Consider the following 18,339-nt stretch of genomic DNA (forward strand, 5'->3'; position numbering starts at 1 on the left):
GTGGATGAAGCTGTGGACGAAACGAAATGGGGACAGCTGATGAAACTATCACCACGTCGAGGGGTTGTTTTTGCGGTGGCCAGCTTGATTTTCACATGAATTCGAAATCTATGCCTCGGCATGATTTGCACAAAAACTTGAGCGGGCAAATTTGTCAAGAGCGAGAGACAGAGCGAGAGAGAGAAAGAGAAAGAGAGAAAGTGAGAGAGAGAGAGAGGGAGATGGAGATAACTGGAATGGACGTGAGTCAAGTTTGAAGGAAATGTGAAGCAGAGAAAAATGATAAATTATTGGTGGATTTTGTTAATTTGCTGACATTAATGCCCCGGCCAGATTATCATCGTGTGTTGTCTTCGGTCACAACAGAGGGAAATTGTTATCTATATTATTATGAAATATGCCGTATGCATATAGAGATATCCATTACAAAGTAGAATAAAGAAATGATTTTGAACTCAGTAATATCAAAAAGTAAATCAGTTAGTTGAAGCAACATTCTAGTTTACTTTCATTAATAATATTTAACTAACAGAAGCTATACAAGTTTTGAATCATATAACATTTAAGAGAACCAATATATTGAGGTCTAATACGCTTATCAAAATGCTTTAACATTTTTAATAATAACTATTAAATTATGTAGCTAACTACTATTTTATATGCAACAGTTAATTTTTTGTTTATAAATTGAAAATTGAATTTACTTATCAGTTAGCTTGCGGCAGTCAACATCACCAATCACATAGCAAGCAGCTTGTTGATGCTTACCTCACACAGTTTCATCACCGCTAATTGGTGCATAGCTATCGATATGCGCTTGCATCGATATAAACAAAAGCAGCTCTAATATTTGCATCGACGCCAATTGTGACGACACAAACAAGCAACTAAAAATTAAAAACACAAATGTAAAAGTCAAACAAAAAATTAATTGGCTATTCATTCCAAAATGAGTGCCTACAATCGTAAAGTATTTAAAAAACACTGCTTCGGCAGAAAATCTCTTGATGCGGACAGTGCAATGGAAGAATCGGGCTACGCATCCTTCAGAGTGCTGCACAACTCAACCGTGGAGGCGCCATTTTTATTTGAACGTGATAGCGAGTCGGAGAACTGCCGCAACGCATCGAATACAACACATTCACACTTCAATTCGATACAATTCCAAACGCCGGATAGCAGCAACTGCAACGATTCCAATTCCACACTTTGGCACAAATCGTTTAGCCTGCCCGCCGTCAGCTGCGTGCAACTGGAGGAGAGCGAGGATGAGGATGCTCAGTCATGCAAGTCACCGCTGCTGCAGTTTTCCAATCAACTACAATGTGCGGGCAAACGCCGCAAATCACATTACCAGCCTATGGCTCATCACAGTAGTCCCAAAAAGTCGAAGAGAAACCTCTTTCCACAGCCACCTCAGGATTCCCTTTGTCGCACCCGCTATTATGACGGCTGCGAACACCTGGACATCGTGGGCATGCTCAGCAATACGCTGCCCGCGCTAGAATGCATTCTGTCCCACGTCAGCTCACACACACTGGACGACATGACCAAGGTGTCGAAGCGCTGGGCGCAAACGGTGCTCAAGAGTCAGCGGGCAACGGAGCGTCTGCACAATCATCGCTTTAAGATGAACCTCACCAAGGAGAACACCGCACAGCCCCTGAAGCATGGACGAATGATGTCCAAGAACTCGAATAACAATTTAGTGCCATTTCAACCATCCAATGCCATTCGGAGACCAAACAAACAAGATAGCCATAAGATCGAGCCCAAAGATGAGAACTGCCCGCTGGTGGAGCAGGTGCAACGCATCAAGTGTCCACGTTGCGGCAAGTCCAGCAAAGTATTCTACAGCAAGACACCCGCTGAGCAAACGCCGAAATTGAATCGTCAGCTGCTATCCCGAGCTGCCCTTTCAAATACATTGCCACATGCCAAGTCCTTTAACGAGCCAAAGACGGGGCTCATCCGCTTCTATTCGCTGGACGAGGTGAAGAGTTCGCCGATCGGGCAGGCCAACGGACCCTCTCAACCCTACTCCATAGGCGAATGCACCAGCGTCTTTTGCAAGTTCCGTTTCTGCGTCCACTGCTGCTGCCCGCCGCATCCTGGCGAAAAATGTTTGGTCACAGAGATGGGCACGCCCTCGAAAGTGATGATGCCCAGTGAGAATATTACGCCGCCCAAGCGCAATCAAAAATTCGACTATAAACTGAGTCGTAAGAATTCGCTGAAGCGCTTAAACTTTTAAGCAGAGAGCAGAAGAACATCGAACAAAAAGCATTAAAAAACAAATATCTGTATTTTTAGTCTTAGTTATATGAACATTCAACTGTACCAAGGTTTTTGTTTTAAATGTTTAACTAGTATTATAATCGTCGACATCGCATCAACTTAGAATGTTCACATTTTTAATGTCATCAAACTTTATTATTATTTTGTATTTCTCTTCATTTGTAACGTATGCTCAACATTCTTGTACCTCTGTGAGATTAAATAGACGTAAGACACTTTTTACATTATTTGATATATATATAAAATAAACAGTTTTTGTAAAAGATATACCTAATTAGCTACGTAGTTTTTATCTTATTAGAAATTGGGAAAGAGCTGAGCTTATAAATTGCTTCTGATTTAGACTTAACAAACTTTCAAGTATCTACCTTAATCACTACTTCAGTATTTAGAACTAGGTGTCATTAGAGCATAAAAGTCAGCTGTGACGTCATATCGTATTACTTTTAAGTTATCGATACACCACTCGATGATTGCATTCGTCTACACGCTTATCGATATACATATTTTATTAGTAACCGCCGAAGCACGTGTGAAATAGTTGCACATTTTAAGTTTATTTTCAAGTGTTTCTACACACAAAAAGGAGCTTAAGAAAATGGCAACATCTTTGGCTCAACAACTACAAAAGTTGGCTGCACCGCAGACATCTCTTCCTATAGCGGATGCACGCAGTCGTGCCTCAATATTATTCAGTCCAAAAGAAGCAGCGACTAAAGATAGGCGAGCTATCTATGAAATCGGACTCAGTGGATTGCTGGAGCTAACGGCGTTTAACCCGACATTCAAGGAGTTCCAGCTGACGCTCTTCGATGAGGCCACACTCACGTTAGAGCGCGCTGTCGAGCAGTCAGATGTCAACAAGTTGATCGATGCGGCTATTGCAAAATTTCTGCGTCTATTGTCGCCATATTTTCTGTTGCGCCCGGCGCATATGTGCTTTGAGTGGCTGTTGCGCCGTTTCCAGGTGCACGAGTACAACCGACAGGAGGTAATGGCCCTGATAATGCCCTACCATGAGACAAACACATTTGTGCAGGTGCTGCAGACGATGCGATTGCGTCAATCGGACGAGGATTGGTTCTGGCTGCGTCCCCTGCAACGACCCGGCGTTCCGCTCTCCAAAACCACAATAGTTAATCGTGCATCGAGCGTGCCCGCCTTCCTTAGCTTCATCTGCCGCAGCACACGCAAAGCTGTCAAGGAGCTCGGACCGCGCGCTCATCAGCTGCAAGCGCAGCTAAATTTCTATGCCACTGTTGTTGTGGGTGCTCTGCAAACGGCCAAGCCGCTACAGGATTGGCATATTGGCACCATATTAGAGACGCTGCTGAAGGGTCTCGTCTCGGACACTGTAGACTATGTGGCTGCCTCCTATGTGATTGTGGCCCAACTCGTCTCGCGTACCAAGCTCAAGACAAAAGTCTGTGATGCGCTACTCGAGCGGGTGGCCAACTGCACCTTCGAGCGTCTGCATACAACTGCGCTGCTGCTGCTCATCTGGATACACGACAAACAGCAGGCAGCTTGCCCACAATTCACGCCAAAAACCATGTTGAATCTGGTCTGCCAGAAGTGGTTAATCACTTCGCTGGCCTCGCTCGCCAAGGAGAATATTGCTATTTCAGCGATTTGCATGCCACTAATGCGTGGCGCCGTTGCGGCTATACGAGAGGGCGATGCGTCCGCATCTTCACATCAGGAGTTCCTTGACAATCTCATCAGCGAGGTGCCCTTCTCCAAGCTCAGCGCACAACAGCTAATCAAGTAGATCTTTAATTGACCCTCCACAATTTTAGTTATTTACGTGCTCTATTTCAGTTGCTTCCTGGACACTTATGTAGACATGGAAACTGAGAATGGACCGGAATCAATGGACACAACCACCAATGACAATGAGGACGATACTATTATCATTGACTCTGATGATGAAATGGAGCCGATCAAAAACAATTTCCAGACTTGGTATACAGAGTTTCTGGAGAAGCTCGAACGTCGCTATCCGGAAGCATTCGATTTGAGCGTCAAGGCATCTTTGAGGGCCAAATCCAAGACTAGCAATCGACAGAAGGCTTTAAAACTGGCATTGGGTGAGTCATAAGACAAATACTTCAATATTTTGGGACCAGTCTAACCTGAGCCTCGCCTCTCTTGTTAAATCAAACCATTATCTAATTGCCGCTCTTCCACAGGCTTTCGATTAAACACCACGGACGAGAAGGCGAAACGTGCCTATGAAAAGCTCTATCATTACAGTTCTGATTTTCGACTAGGCGCTGTGCAGCAGCTGCTGCAGAACTTGAAGGTGCCCAAGAAGCGTGAGCGCAGCTATTGCCTACTGCAGGAGTGTCTGCCTGATCGTATTAAAGACGACAGTCCCGCTGTGGTATCGGCGCTACTGGTGCTGCCCACCGTTGACTTTGTGGAGATGCTGGGCGCTGAGCCATTTGCCCAGACGCTGTGTGAGCTGTTGCATCGAGCGCAGCAGCAGCGACAAACGCAGTGGGATTCGGTGGTGCCGCAAGCGGTGCAGCATCTAACCACAGCCGCTGTGAGCGATAATTATGATACGAACCTGTTGCTCTTGGCACTGATGCCCTATCTGTTTCCCTGCGATGCATTGAGCCCCAGGGAGCATGCCGCTTTGCTAATTATATTGAGCAGTAATTTTGTGAGCAAGCTGCCCTTCCTGGAGCAGCTGAACGTGAGCAGCGAGCATGGAGAGTTCAATGTGTGGGAACATCGTAAACAGTTTCTGGACGTCATTGCCGACGTTCGGCAGCCGGGCAAGCAGCAACTGGCGCTGCTCGAGAGTGTGGAGCAGCACGGTGGCGTTGACTATCTGCGCAGCGAGGCGTCCAAGCTGACGCATTTACTGCTGCTGCTCACAGCCTATGCAAAGCGTGAACTGAGCGCAGCCGAGAGTCTGCACATGCTGCAGCGCTTGGACGTCTTCAGTCGCGGCTTTCAGTTTCGTTTAGCCAAGGAGGGAAGCGACAACAGCCACAAAAATTTTGTGCCATTGCAGCTATACGTTGACTTTTTACAAACGCTAGCCAAGAATACAAAGTTCTCTGAATTGGCCAATCTGCCGTGGACACAGGTCAATGAAGAACTGCGTCTGTGCTTGCTGCTGTTAGACGCGCTGTGCAGTCGAGTCTATGCCGAAAACTGTCCGCCAGCTGAGCGCAGGGAGTGGACGCGTGCGCTCAAGAATTGTCTCAATCATATGCTGCCGGAGGCACAGGAAAAACTGGAATTCCTCTGCAATTTCTATGTCTATGAGGAGCTACCTCAGCTGTACAGCAACGCCTCTGACTATGCACTTCTACGCGTGCGAGGCTTTCAGCTGCTGCAGGCAGTGCTGCGACCACGTCCATTTGCAGTCAACTGCAGCTTGATGCATGTGCTGCGCATTGCCAATGCCTGCAACTCGCCGTTGCAAACATTGCGCCAGCAGGCGATAGCCACTCTGCAACTGATCGAACTTAAGGAGCTGGAAACGCACGTAGCGCATCTAGTGCAGTGTCTGCTGCTCCGCCAGAGCGAACTGTGCATGGATCACGAGCAATACGCGCTCATACTGCACACCATTCTACAGAGCAGCAAGAGCACTCCGCGCGAGAAGATGCTGCTGGTAAAGCTGCGGCGCACACTGCTAGAGCTGGTCTGCGATGTCACACAGCCGGCCATTTGTACGGCGGCGCTGCTGAAGGCGCTGAAGCACATGAACAATGAGACACTGCTGACGGCGCTGCTGCCATTAGGCGAGGCAGCACTGCAGGCGGTAGTCAAACATGATCACAGCTCGGATACACCACAGCTGGAGCAGCTAAATTGGCCACATAGCGACATCTATTGCGCTGTCATCGAACGCTTCGAAGGAGCTGCGGGATTAGCTGTGCTCGGACAGAAGCCTGCCGCCTGGCAGCTGCTGGAGGCTAGCTTCAAGCGCTACACCACCTACGTGCAGCTAGAACAGAAACTGCAGCCGCTGCCCTGTGTCCTGCTGAACTCGTTGACGCCGGAGTCCTACGAGCGGCTGCAGAGCCAGCACAAGGTGGCGCTAATGCAGCTTATAGTGGAAGCAGCGACTGCATCCGACAACGATAGCATCTTCCTATCTGCCCATCGTCTGCTCAAGCGCTGCACCATCCAGTGCAAGCCCCTGGTCAGCATGTTGTCCAGCATGTGCAGCAAGAGCACGCGCATTGTGGCGCCCAAGCAACCGGAACGTCGACGTGACGCACCGAATACCAAGCTGGACTTAACTTGCGTCACCTGGAAGCAGGGCATGACGCTGCTCGAGCTGCTGGAGCACAAAAATCAACTGGTTGGCGCCGAGCTACTCATACCTCAGCTCTTCGAACTGCTGCAGCTGTGCCTGACGCTGGAGGAGCACAGCTCAGCGGAGTATCCCAAACAGCTAATCCTATCCAGCCTGTTGCACTGCTGCGATGTGTCGCAGGCAGCTGGTGTGGAGCTGTCCAAGGTGCTGCCTGAATCCTGTTTCCGCATCGAGCAGGTGGTGCTGTGCCTGCGCAACACACAGAATCCGCAAACGCAACAGCATGCGCTGCTCTTCTTGACCCGCTGCGCTGCACTGTATCCCCAGCAAGTGCTGCACAAGATTGTCGAGATATTCACCTTTGTGGGCTCCACAGTGGCGCGCCACGATGACGCCTTCAGTCTGCACATCATCAGGAATGTTGTGGAGACTATTGTGCCCACTCTGCTGCTGCAGTCGGGCGAGCAGGGTGAGCGCCTGGTCATAGCCGTGTTGAAGGTGTTTGCGGTCATTTGCACAGATGTGCCAGTTCATCGTCGTCTGCCGCTCTACGAGACGCTCTTTCGAGTGCTCGATCCGCGCCAGCATCTCTGGCAATTCCTTTGCATTGTCTTCGAATCGCAAATGCTGCTGGAGCAGGCGCCAGTCAAAGCCGGCAGCAAGACGGCCAAGCCGCTGGACAAGACGCGCGTGGAGTTTGCTCGTGAGTTGACGCTGATGTTTGAGCAACCCGAGGTTATATTGAATACGTGTGCGCATCTGCTCGACTATCTGACCAAGCTGCCCATCAGCAAAGAGTCGCAAACCAAAGCAGCCAGCGGAGCTAGCAGCAATGTCTCACCAGAGCAACAGCTCTTCGATCTGCGCTCGCGCAGCTTCAAGCAGCTGCGACACTACAAATACCTCATCATGGATTACCTGTCGGGACTGAGCAGCTCCGCTGAGTTCCAGGCCAAGGTGGGCAGCACTAAGAAGTCCCAGCTGACTGAGCTGAAACCGCTCTACCAGGACTTCATACTCAAGACGCTTGCCTATGTGGGCGTAGTCAACAATGCGCTCAAGTTGGCAGCGGGCACGCCCTCGCTGGAGAAGTATTGGCGTGTGCTGGCTAACCATGTGCACGATGTGCTGGACAATGCCATCGGTCTGCTCTCGCCCGCATACTTCCTCAATGTGATCACCGAGCTGCTGCAGCACGAGCTTATCTATGTGCGCATCAAGGTGCTCGAGCTGCTGGTCACCAAGCTGTCCCCGCCCGCCGACTACTTTACCCAGTGCCATGTGCAGCATTTCGGCATGCTTTTCGAGCCACTGGGCGCCATCATTGACGGCGTGCTGGATAACACAGGCGGCAGCAATGCGCAGCAGGCTCAGCTGCAGCAGTCGGCACTGCATGCCATGCAGCTGCTGGCCCATTATCATGGACGCGAATATGTCGAGGAATGTCGCACGCTGCTGGCCAAGCTGACGCGCATCGCCAAGCGACGCGCCAATGTGCCCAAGGCTGTGATCGGCAATGTGGTGCTGACGCTCGTCGAAATCTGTGGCAGCATCAAGGCGCACGCGCTTGCCCAGCTGCCCAAGTTTGCTCCACAGTTGACCGAACTGCTCAAGGAGCAGGTCCAAATGCTGCTCACCCAACGGCAGACACCCGACTATGTCTGCTCTGCTCTGGTCACTGGTAAGTCTTCAATACCAATCCTTATCTTAGCATCAAAAAAAGCTTAAATCTTTCCACTTAAAGCGATGCACAAGCTCTTCCTGACGCTGCCTCTGTTCCTGGGTCCCTACTTGGTGGACATTATTGGCGCCCTAATAAGACTCTCCGTGCAGCTGGAGAGCCCGCAACTGTTGCAGGACAAGCGCACGCAGGCGCTCAAGCTGCGCATCGTAGACGTGTGGACGGCGGTGGCGCAGGGTGTTGAGGCGCGTATTCTGGTGCCCAGCTGCGCCAAGACCTATGCTAGTCTGTTGGAAGCGCAAGCCTACGATGAGCTGGGCATGCTTATGCATCAACTACTGCTACCCTGCATCAAGCACAATGGAAACGCTGAACTGGCGCCTGTACAAGAGGCGCTCGCCGAGCTGTTCCTCCAGGCGCTCGAGTTCCGGCTGCAGGTGCGCGGACGTCAGCTGCAGCGGCAGCGCGTGGCGCAAATTGAGGCGTCCGTGAGTGAGACTTTCGTTGCCTGGATACTCAAGCTGTCCGAGACGAGTTTCCGGCCCATGTACGGCAGGGTGCACAAGTGGGCAATGGAGCGGAGTGATCTGGAGCCGCAGCTTACCTATTTCCTGTTGACTAATCGCATTGCCGCAGCGCTCAAGTCTCTGTTCGTGCTCTTCGCCGGCGACTTTATCACGGATGCTGCTCGACTGCTGCAGGAGCACAACACATTGCACCAGGAGGTCTCAGATGGTGTGGACGTGGAGGACATTGTCGAACTGCTGGCTGCTATACTCAGCACACTGCATCACGTCTTCCTGCACTGCAGCAATGACTTTATCAACGATCATCGCTTCCACACGCTGATGCCCCCACTCGTAGATCAGCTGGAGAACAGCTTGGTGCTGGCCAGCGATCGCGAGCAGCTGCAGCAAACGCTGAGCGACTGCATTGCCCAGCTGGCCGCTGCTACCAACGATGTGCTATGGAAGCAGCTCAACAATCAGGTGCTGCTCAAGACGCGCACCAGCACGCCCGAAGTACGCATCCTGGCCTTCAACACCAGCGTGGCCATTGCTCGCAAGCTGGGCGAAAGCTTTGCCCCGCTGCTGCCCGAGACTGTGCCATTTATAGCCGAACTCCTGGAAGATGAGCACGAGCGTGTCGAGAAGAACACACGCAGCGCTGTGCAGGAATTGGAAACGATTCTGGGCGAATCGGTGCAGAAATATTTATAAGCTCAACTTAATGCCGACATCTCTGGTAATACTTCTTGAGTTGTATACAAAAACTTCTTTGTACGCAAAGATCTTTTAACTGAATTACCTGAAATACGGTAAATTTACAGAGCATCTAACTCTTATTAATATATGATTTATAATTTTATTCAAAGACACGTAAATAAAGTATTTTTGCAAAAGATTTAAGTAGATCGACGTCATTTATACATAAATAGTACATACCTGTAAATTTAACCATGAGCAGCAGATTTTTAAATAAACAAGTAAGAAAGCTCTAGTCGGGGTGCCCGACTAGGAGATACCCTGATCCCAGTCCTTTGAGTTTTTTAATATTTTCCTTATCGAGTATTAAAAGAAAAGAAAACAAATAAAAATCGACATTGTGAGACCAGGTTTCGAACCCGGATTATTTGCGCAACGTGCACAAACTCTACCAACACCGCCACTTCATAATTAAAAAAAAAAATAAAACAATAAAAAATTGTTCGTCCCCACTGGTCTCGAACCGGGACCAATCTGCATACGAGCCTCGCCTCTACTAACGCAGCCACTGCCCTTCTTACGCTAGACGTTGCAAATTTGAACATAAGTAGCAGCTAATAATTCAGCTCAATTCAATCGCAATTTCAATTCTTGGAATAGAAAAGAATACACGCATTTGAATGTATGTGTGCACACGCATAGGAAAAATGCGTGCGCGTGGCGCTGCTGACATGTGCTTTTGCAAATTGACCAAACGTTTTGTTTAATAACTTCTGTTTTACTTAATGGATTTTAATGAAATTTTCAGCATATGATCTACATATCCTATTGGCTTGGTTGAGATGCAAACGTCTTCACATAATGGCCCTAGTTCCAACTAAACTTGAATTCTAAGAATTTGGGGGAATTTGGAGCCGGTATCCAAAATCCAACAAAAATCAAAATTGCATAAAATATACATAAGACTAAATACAAAATTTGGAGGCTCTAGCTCTTAAGACGTTCGAGATATAATTTATTTATTGCATTTCAATAATGTTTTTATTCGATAACAATTAAATGCGAATAGTTATCGAATATTTGAAACAAACTTGACCTGCGCGTGCTATATACGGACCTACAAAAAAAATTTCTTATAGATGCTGAGATCCACGCGTTCACACATACGGACAGACGGACAGACGGACAGACGGACAGACGGACGGACAGACAGACGGACAGGGCTCAATCGACTCGGCTTGTCATCCTGATCAAGAATATATATACTTTATGGGGTCTGCCACGCCTCCTTCTGCCTGTTACATACATTTGCACAAAACCATTATACCCTGATTTCCCATTTTTAATGGGATCAGGGTATAAAAATATAATTAATTGTGCAATTGCATGAAACAGATTCGGTTTAGGAAAAAATATTCTAGTATATCAATAATAGATTTTCATTTTCAGCAATTATCTCAATCACTTTAATGATCTTTAATGTGAGCGGTAAGCGAGCTGAACCGTTCGACTGTTGTTATATAGCAAAATAAACAAAAGACCATAAAATATTTTAATAGTGAATTGCAGCAGGTTTTCACTGTGTCTCCCCACCTGTGTCATGTGATGCGAATCCATTAGCTAAACTTGCCTGAGAAGTGTTCTCAGTTACCAAAAATCAAGCAAGCCAATTTTAATAATTAAAAAATCTTAGCTGATCCTGATATCAATTTAAGCTAAATTAATGCTGCACTTATAGAATAATTGGGGCTATCATAATAGGTATTCTGCTCACATTTCTTTAGTCTCATTAATAAAATTTAGATTCTGAAATCAGACAAGCAAACAATTTGTTTGCTTTAACTATCTTCACAATCTAAAATTCATGTTTGATTTATGAGTGCGCAAATGAATCAAATAAATCCTTGGAAAACTACACATAAATCAGATATATTTTAGTTGACAAGACTTTTACCTAAAGAAAAATAAATAATTGTGTTTATGGCTTTAAGCAGTTGGCCCTTTGGAGAGCGAAAAAGTATCTAGCCTCAGTCAGGGCAGCTTGTGATGCGAGGGGAGGCGAAGCGAGTCTCAGTCATAATCAAGTTAAAAGCTCTTCATATTGAGTCGAAGTGAATAGATTCTGAATCTTTGATTATTTTGACAGATTTTGCAGTTTGAAATAAATAAAAATCATTTTATGGAACTTTGATTAGGACACACTTATTCACTATTCTATAAACTCTATAATAGATAATATATATTTTACTTGTAACTCGTATAACCTACTATAAATTTATTATGTATTTTGTTCTGTTCTAAATTTACTGGTATATTATATATAATTATTTGCCAAATCGAGATTGCAACTCGTATAGATCCATAGAGATTTCTAATCTGCTTGCCTTTTGAATCAGGTAAGCTTTAACAGGTGGAAGCTGGCCTTAGCCAAAGTCAAGTTAAGATTGCCAGATATATGATTACAGATCATATGATGCCAGATATATGATTACAGATCATATGATTGCCATAGATCTAAGTTACATTTGTAGTACCAAATATTTTAAACAAGATAAGGACAACTTTAATTACTTTTTGGTTGTTATTGTACAAAGTGAAAGCGAGAATTGTGACTACAATTTAACAATAACAACATTATCCCAAATTAATTGTTGCAAATATATGAAAAGTTGGGATGCTGTGAGTTGTTTTGGGTATTATCTTGGGTTTGTTTGTCCTCTGGTATCTCTGGATCCTCACGCTCCTCCTCCTCATCGATAATACTGATGTCGCGTATGGAGGGACGACGCCAGCCCGTCAGATTTTGCTGCATCTGTTTCGTCTTGGTTAACATTCTGGGTCCAGTTACAGAGATGAGGATCGCGCCCAGCGGCGCCGTCAGCAAAATGCTGAAAATGCAAATGGTTTGCACGATTTTGGCCCAGCTGCGCTCGTCGTCTGTGGACTTATCGTTAAGGTGCCTCAGAGCAACCGGTCCCAGGGCGGCCTGCACCGTCGCCTTGGCCATCCAGGAAAGGCCCACAAAGAACTTCTCCCTGGTGTTGAGGCGATCGCCGATGGCAATGCCGGCCGTGACAAGGATGCGTATGATGACGCCGGAGAATATGCACAGGGCACCGATGTAGAGCAGATTCGGGTCCAGCTCACGCAGCTTAATCGTGGCGCCCGTCACGCCAAACAGAATGGGCTCGAAGATCATCCAGAAGATCTCGAAGCCAGTGCCCACGGGATTGTCGTCGATGGTCCAGCCATCCTTGCACCAGTAGTAGTTCGATATGAAAGATGAGAAGACTACGCCCAGCGGACCAGCACCCTCGAAGCCCAGCTTCTCGCTGCCATAGATGGCCACCAGGTTGCCAATGAAGAGTAACAGCGTGCGAAGAGGCACAACATAGGCGTCGCCCTTCTCCGGAAAGATGCGCGCCAGCAGCCCCCAGATGAGGCCAAAGCCCAGGCCGCCAATCAGACAAACAGGCACCTGGGCAATCAGGTAGAGTTGTCCACGATCCGAGAACATGATTGTGCTGATGATGCCAAAAATAGCCACCGAAATGGCATCGTCCACCCCAGACACGGCCACCACCAAGGTGGGTATGCCCTTGGCCACGCCATAGCCCTTGGTGCGCAGCCTAAACAGGCAGGGCACGACCACAGCTGGAGCAATGGCCGCCATAATGGCGCCCAGCATACAGCCCCAGATCCAAGGCAGGCCGAGTAAATAGTGCGACATGGTCGCCAGGACGCCAAACTCCACGAACCAAGGCACAATGCCCAGCTTGAGAATCGTTTTGTAGACCTTCTTGAAGGCTTCCGGCTCCATTTCGAGGCCAGCTCGAGTCAAAATTATGGTGAGCGCAAACTTGCGCAGATGCGCCGTCACCTTGGAGAAGTCGCCATCGAGATCCACCCAGCCGACGTTCTGCAAGCACAAAGGTAGTATGAAGCTAGGATTACAGATGGACACGGATGAGCACTCACCTGAAAGAGCAGGCCCACCAGCAGCATACCAATGAGGCGCGGCAGCGTGGCCAGCGATATGAGATAGCCACCAAAGTTGGCAGCCACGGTCAGCACCACCAGATCGAAAAGCTGCCCGCCAGGGGCAGCCGAGTGTCCAATGATCACAAATGAGACGATCCAGAGTAACGCACCTGCACGACGGATTGATGTAGATGCGGATAGAGACTTGGTAAAGAAAGTGCGTGATCCTTACCAATTGCAATGAGCGAAACCAGGCGGGAGAATGTCCTGAAGGTGGGGCAGAGCGGATAGGGAAATACCTTTTGCCAGAAAGGTGGCTCCCAAGATTCGGATGGTTCCTCTTTGCGGCACTTTAAGCAGAAATTATAGATCCATGATTGCTCCACGTAATGGCCACTGCCATTCCGTGAGTCGTTTACTGCCTGCAGATTATTGTATTTGGCATTAAGCACGTCCAGCGCACTCTGTCTGTAGTTTTCTAGGGAAGGGAAGATATCAAATTGTATATATATGAGTATTACATTCAACGCGCAACGCCGGGTAACATCCATATCAGAGCTGTTCACTACCATATTGACTTCAGGAATTAGCAAGCCAATCTAATAATAATACGATCGGAGATAAAAATTGCTACGTCACTTTCTGGCCGATGTTAATTGCTCGTGTCAACTATTGACAGATGTCAAATTTAATTGACATTAGTTCCATAAGTGTTCTTTGGCCCTGAATAGATATTTCTAATTATCAATACCATCATTATTACTATCATCAATATTATTGTCTGCCCAAACAATGGTCTGTGGCTTGATTCAATGAAACATTTCAGAATATTCTCAGCCGAAATTCATGCAGCTCAGAGTATTTCAGCTGTGCCAATATTTTAAATTCCAAATATATCATTTTACGAAATTACTATCACGTGCTCTTAGCTCTGATGCTTGGGTCATTTCTTATATTTATGTTTTTTTTTTTTTAATTTCTCAGAAACAATATTTACGCATCTATAATTAATAATTGCATAGTTAAGAATTCTTACAGGCATTTTCTATATTTTATATATTTTAAATAATATTTAATTTAATGAAAATTATAATTGATAAAAGAGAATTTTATTATTATTATTTATATTTAATTTTAATAAATTTTTAGCCATACCATTGAAATTGTATAGTTAAGGGTATATTAGACTAGCGCGAAATAGCTAAGCAGTTCAACAAGGAAGCTCAGGCTGAACAGCCCAACTAGCTATGAGTCTATATAAATCCTAAATATATCTCAAAATTCTAAAACAATTTTTAATTTAACTGAGTACAGGGTATCTGCGTTCAAACTTTTTTTGGCCGCCCTTAATTGCTTAAGGCAAACAAACTAATTAAAGCTTTAGACATTAATTCTCCGACGTGACGAGAACCTTAACACAAATATGAATCACATTTTAGGCCATTGACGAGATGCTATCAGATCTTTACAGCCTTGTCCATATTTTTAAAGACGATTTTTTAGCACTAGGCTGGCAGTTAAAATTTGATTAATCAATAAAAAAGAAGTAGAAAAGTCTATAAAAATACACTAAAATTATTGATTAAAAAAGAATTGAACAATAAAAATTATTGCATAAAATTTAACTGCTTAAAAATGAGAAAAACATTTAAAAAATTAAAAAAATTATAAAAATATTAAAAATATAAATGAAATATGCCTCGTTATGAACACTCTTTCCCATACACTTATCTTACACTTACCATAACTGTGCGTCGATACACGATCAACGCTGTCATTGTCGTGAGGAAGCGGGGAGTCCTTAAGGATGCTTCTCCTGCGCCCTGGCGGTCCGTTGTCGAGGTATGATTGTGTTGAGGCCTGTGCCGAAATTGAAATCGAAATTATTTTTCATATTAGTTGAGATTGCGCGTAATCCCCAGTCACTTGATCACTTGATCACTTGATCACTTGATCGCAATGATCATTTCAACAATTACGCGCATCATTATAAATGTCGTCATTCAATAAATGCACTCACACATATAATATATATAGAAATGTTTTGAGCACTCGCCTCTGATCACATTCAATCAAATTTACGATCAATCAACAAGTCGTTAATCGTTCAACCCCAACTCACCTGCGATATTTTTCGCATATGGGCTGGCTCGAAGGCGGGATTATCAAAGCCAGAGTTATTGGCTGCCAGCGTTGGAGATTCGGAGACAATGCTGACGCGGCGCTTGGGCTGGCTCTCGATGACAATTGTGCTCTTGTGATTGGGCGATGGGGTCTGGCCCTCGGCGGGCGGCACCACAGGCGTTGGCACATTGATGGCCAGCGTTGTGGGTCGCTGGCCTGTGGTTGTAGGCGTCGTTGCCGCCGGGCTGCCCTCATCTGCCTTGGTCGTCATCGTTTTATGACTCTGCAGAAGGAGTTTGGTTAGTTGGGCTTAAATGCAGCTTGACTTCAATGGGCTTAGGGGTCTATTGAGTCCGCTTACTATATACATCACACATAGACACTCGACACTCGGCGCGATTATCGATTGTTGTGCGAAACGCGAACTTTACGACCAGCTCGTTCCGCGTTTAGCGTGCAAATAAATCCATCAGCGAATGCGACAATCGGTTCTGAGCTCGGCTTTTCGACCGGCTTACGGACATTTTGTGGGCTCGATGGTACCAGCTGTGCGTGTGTCTGTGTGCATCAGTCTGTGGTAGGTGTGAAACGTGTTAAAGCCTAATGTAAACATTTATGATTTTATACAGACAACAAACAAAACTTATTCGAAAAAATTGTTAATAATTAGCTATAATTTGTTAACACCTTTTCGAAAAAAAAAAAACGATGAAAAAACTGGAAAACTGAGAAAACCAGTGCATGGGCTCGAACAGCGCAGGTGAGCCTCGTCGAGCAGTTGTCGGTTTTTGACTTTTGATCGGTTTGTTTGTCATTTAATTGTGACGCATTTTATCTAAACAAATTCACGTGAGCGCCCCGCAGACAATCGTCTCATAATAACGAGGCTGAATTAATTATTTAATGAAATTTGTTACTGTATCGCCTCTGTTTTCTATATCTTTTTTTGTTCAATTTTGTTTTTTATTTTTGTGGTATTTTGTGTTGTAATTTGTATTGCAGTGATGCTTGCTGTGATACCCTGTAGGAAATATAAAAGAAAATTCTTTTATTAATATTAAAGTTTATAGTGGACTGAAGACATAATAAGAGAGCGAGCAAAAATATATGTATTTAATTTTATATTTAATAAATATATTTTACATATTGAAAGTCTACATCATATGTAGTTTACTCATTAAAAATATCACTATACAATATATATATTTATATTTATATAAAAATAAAAAATATGACTAAAAATATATAACATTTAAAAAAACATAATATTTATCTTTCTGAAGTGCTTTGCTTGAAATCTTCATATATAACTTTAAATGCATTAAAATTTCACTTTAAAGCAAACAAAAATGGAATATTATATTAAAATAAATATAATATCAGATGAAATATCAAAATTAATTTTCTCTCATGCTCAAACCAAAGGAAAGTCTTTCAAATCAGTTTACAGGGTATCTCTAGGCTCACTCTTACTTTCATTTTATTTGTTCTTTATTTTTTTTTGTGACCAGCTGCCGAGAATGTGGCATCAAGTCATGCGGTTCGTTAGAGTTAGATGAAAGCCAACAAAGCAGCGCGCCCCATGTGAACTGGTTGGGCATTTTTTTTTTGGTTTTTTTATTTTTTGTCCCAAGTCACTTAAATCGTTAATTATACATTTTTATTATTTATCTCTGGCGCAATGGTAACTCCGATTATAAGCCCAGAACAGAAAACAAACTCAATTTATTTGTTGTTAACTTTGCACGTCAATTTTGTTCAATAAACATATGATTTAATGTCTGAAATATGCAGCTGTGAAATGGATGTGTTTAGTGCTGAAACAGTTAGTATTATATATGGCTTTTTAACTCTATTTTGGTACTAATTTATGTAAACTATATGGTTAAAATAGCTGACGAATTTCACACACAACAAATTAAAAAATTCCCCAATAATTTAAAATATCAATTTAAGAATAACAAGCGAAAGGCGGTTAAATATTGCGTAATGAATAAATTTGTTGACCATATTTTAAAAACAAAAACAAATGACTAGCCTTTTTGGCTGGAATTTCCTTTTTTTATTTAACATAATTTTTTGGTAAATTATTATTTATTAATCACTTAGTGTGAGTAAACAGGACAAAAGAGCTTTGTCGGGGTGCTAAAAGATCTATATAGCTGATTTAAAAGTGGCTATGTGTTGGCATTTTGAATTATTTATTAAACTGTTTTATTTACATTCCAAAATATACGTGACCAACTCAACTCAAAGTAACTCAAAGCATGAATTTACGACTGAGGCAAATCAAATTCACGTACCAAATCTTTAATTGCGTTTGGGTGGGCTGTGCTCATTCACGTCTAACTAGACAAAAGACCCCTTTTTAACTAGTAGCGCATATATATATAATTTCATAATAATTATTGCGTAGCAAAGCACTTGAATATATATATAAAATAATAATACAATGTTTATTTTTTATAATATTTTGTCTAACAATGACATAAAAATTTCATTAAAAAAAGTATTTAAAATAATTTATTATAAATTCCATAACACTCACTCCATTGTTCAAAATAAAATTAAATATTATTATATAATAATAACATATTAGATTTATTTAATTTAGCTATAATTAGAGATGTCATCATAATTTTTTTGTGTAAATTGAACTTGAAGAAGAACTGAATCTATTCAATGTTTAAAATTTGATAATAATAATTAAAGTCAATTTTAAAATATTATTAAAATAATTCAGTTTACAAATATTGTTTCTT

General features: G+C 44.1%; 3 protein-coding genes across 3 annotated transcripts; 2 read left to right on the forward strand and 1 right to left on the reverse strand.

Annotated features, from left to right (window-relative positions):
- The first annotated feature begins 564 nt into the window (after positions 1–564).
- Positions 565–2,412, forward strand: LOC111605019. The gene has a single exon (XM_023323349.2). The coding sequence runs from the start codon at positions 950–952 to the stop codon at positions 2,252–2,254; it is 1,305 nt and encodes a 434-aa protein (XP_023179117.2). The 5' UTR covers positions 565–949; the 3' UTR covers positions 2,255–2,412.
- A 392-nt stretch (positions 2,413–2,804) lies between these two features.
- Positions 2,805–9,664, forward strand: LOC111605021 (HEAT repeat-containing protein 1 homolog). Its single transcript, XM_023323352.2, has 4 exons — positions 2,805–4,065; positions 4,120–4,388; positions 4,491–8,267; positions 8,331–9,664. The coding sequence occupies exons 1-4, from the start codon at positions 2,897–2,899 to the stop codon at positions 9,485–9,487; spliced, it is 6,372 nt and encodes a 2,123-aa protein (XP_023179120.2). The 5' UTR covers positions 2,805–2,896; the 3' UTR covers positions 9,488–9,664.
- A 2,390-nt stretch (positions 9,665–12,054) lies between these two features.
- LOC111605023 (sodium/hydrogen exchanger 9B2-like) lies at positions 12,055–16,033 on the reverse strand. Its single transcript, XM_023323354.2, has 6 exons — positions 15,939–16,033; positions 15,576–15,860; positions 15,196–15,313; positions 13,686–13,931; positions 13,451–13,623; positions 12,055–13,391 (listed from the first exon to the last, which is right to left on the reverse strand). The coding sequence occupies exons 1-6, from the start codon at positions 15,945–15,947 to the stop codon at positions 12,117–12,119; spliced, it is 2,106 nt and encodes a 701-aa protein (XP_023179122.2). The 5' UTR covers positions 15,948–16,033; the 3' UTR covers positions 12,055–12,116.
- Between the last annotated feature and the right edge of the window lie 2,306 nt (positions 16,034–18,339).

This window comes from Drosophila hydei, unplaced genomic scaffold (assembly GCF_003285905.1).
Source record: "Drosophila hydei strain 15085-1641.00,03,60 unplaced genomic scaffold, DhydRS2 tig00008114-arrow-pilon, whole genome shotgun sequence".
In the NCBI taxonomy this organism is placed as follows: domain Eukaryota; kingdom Metazoa; phylum Arthropoda; class Insecta; order Diptera; family Drosophilidae; genus Drosophila; species Drosophila hydei.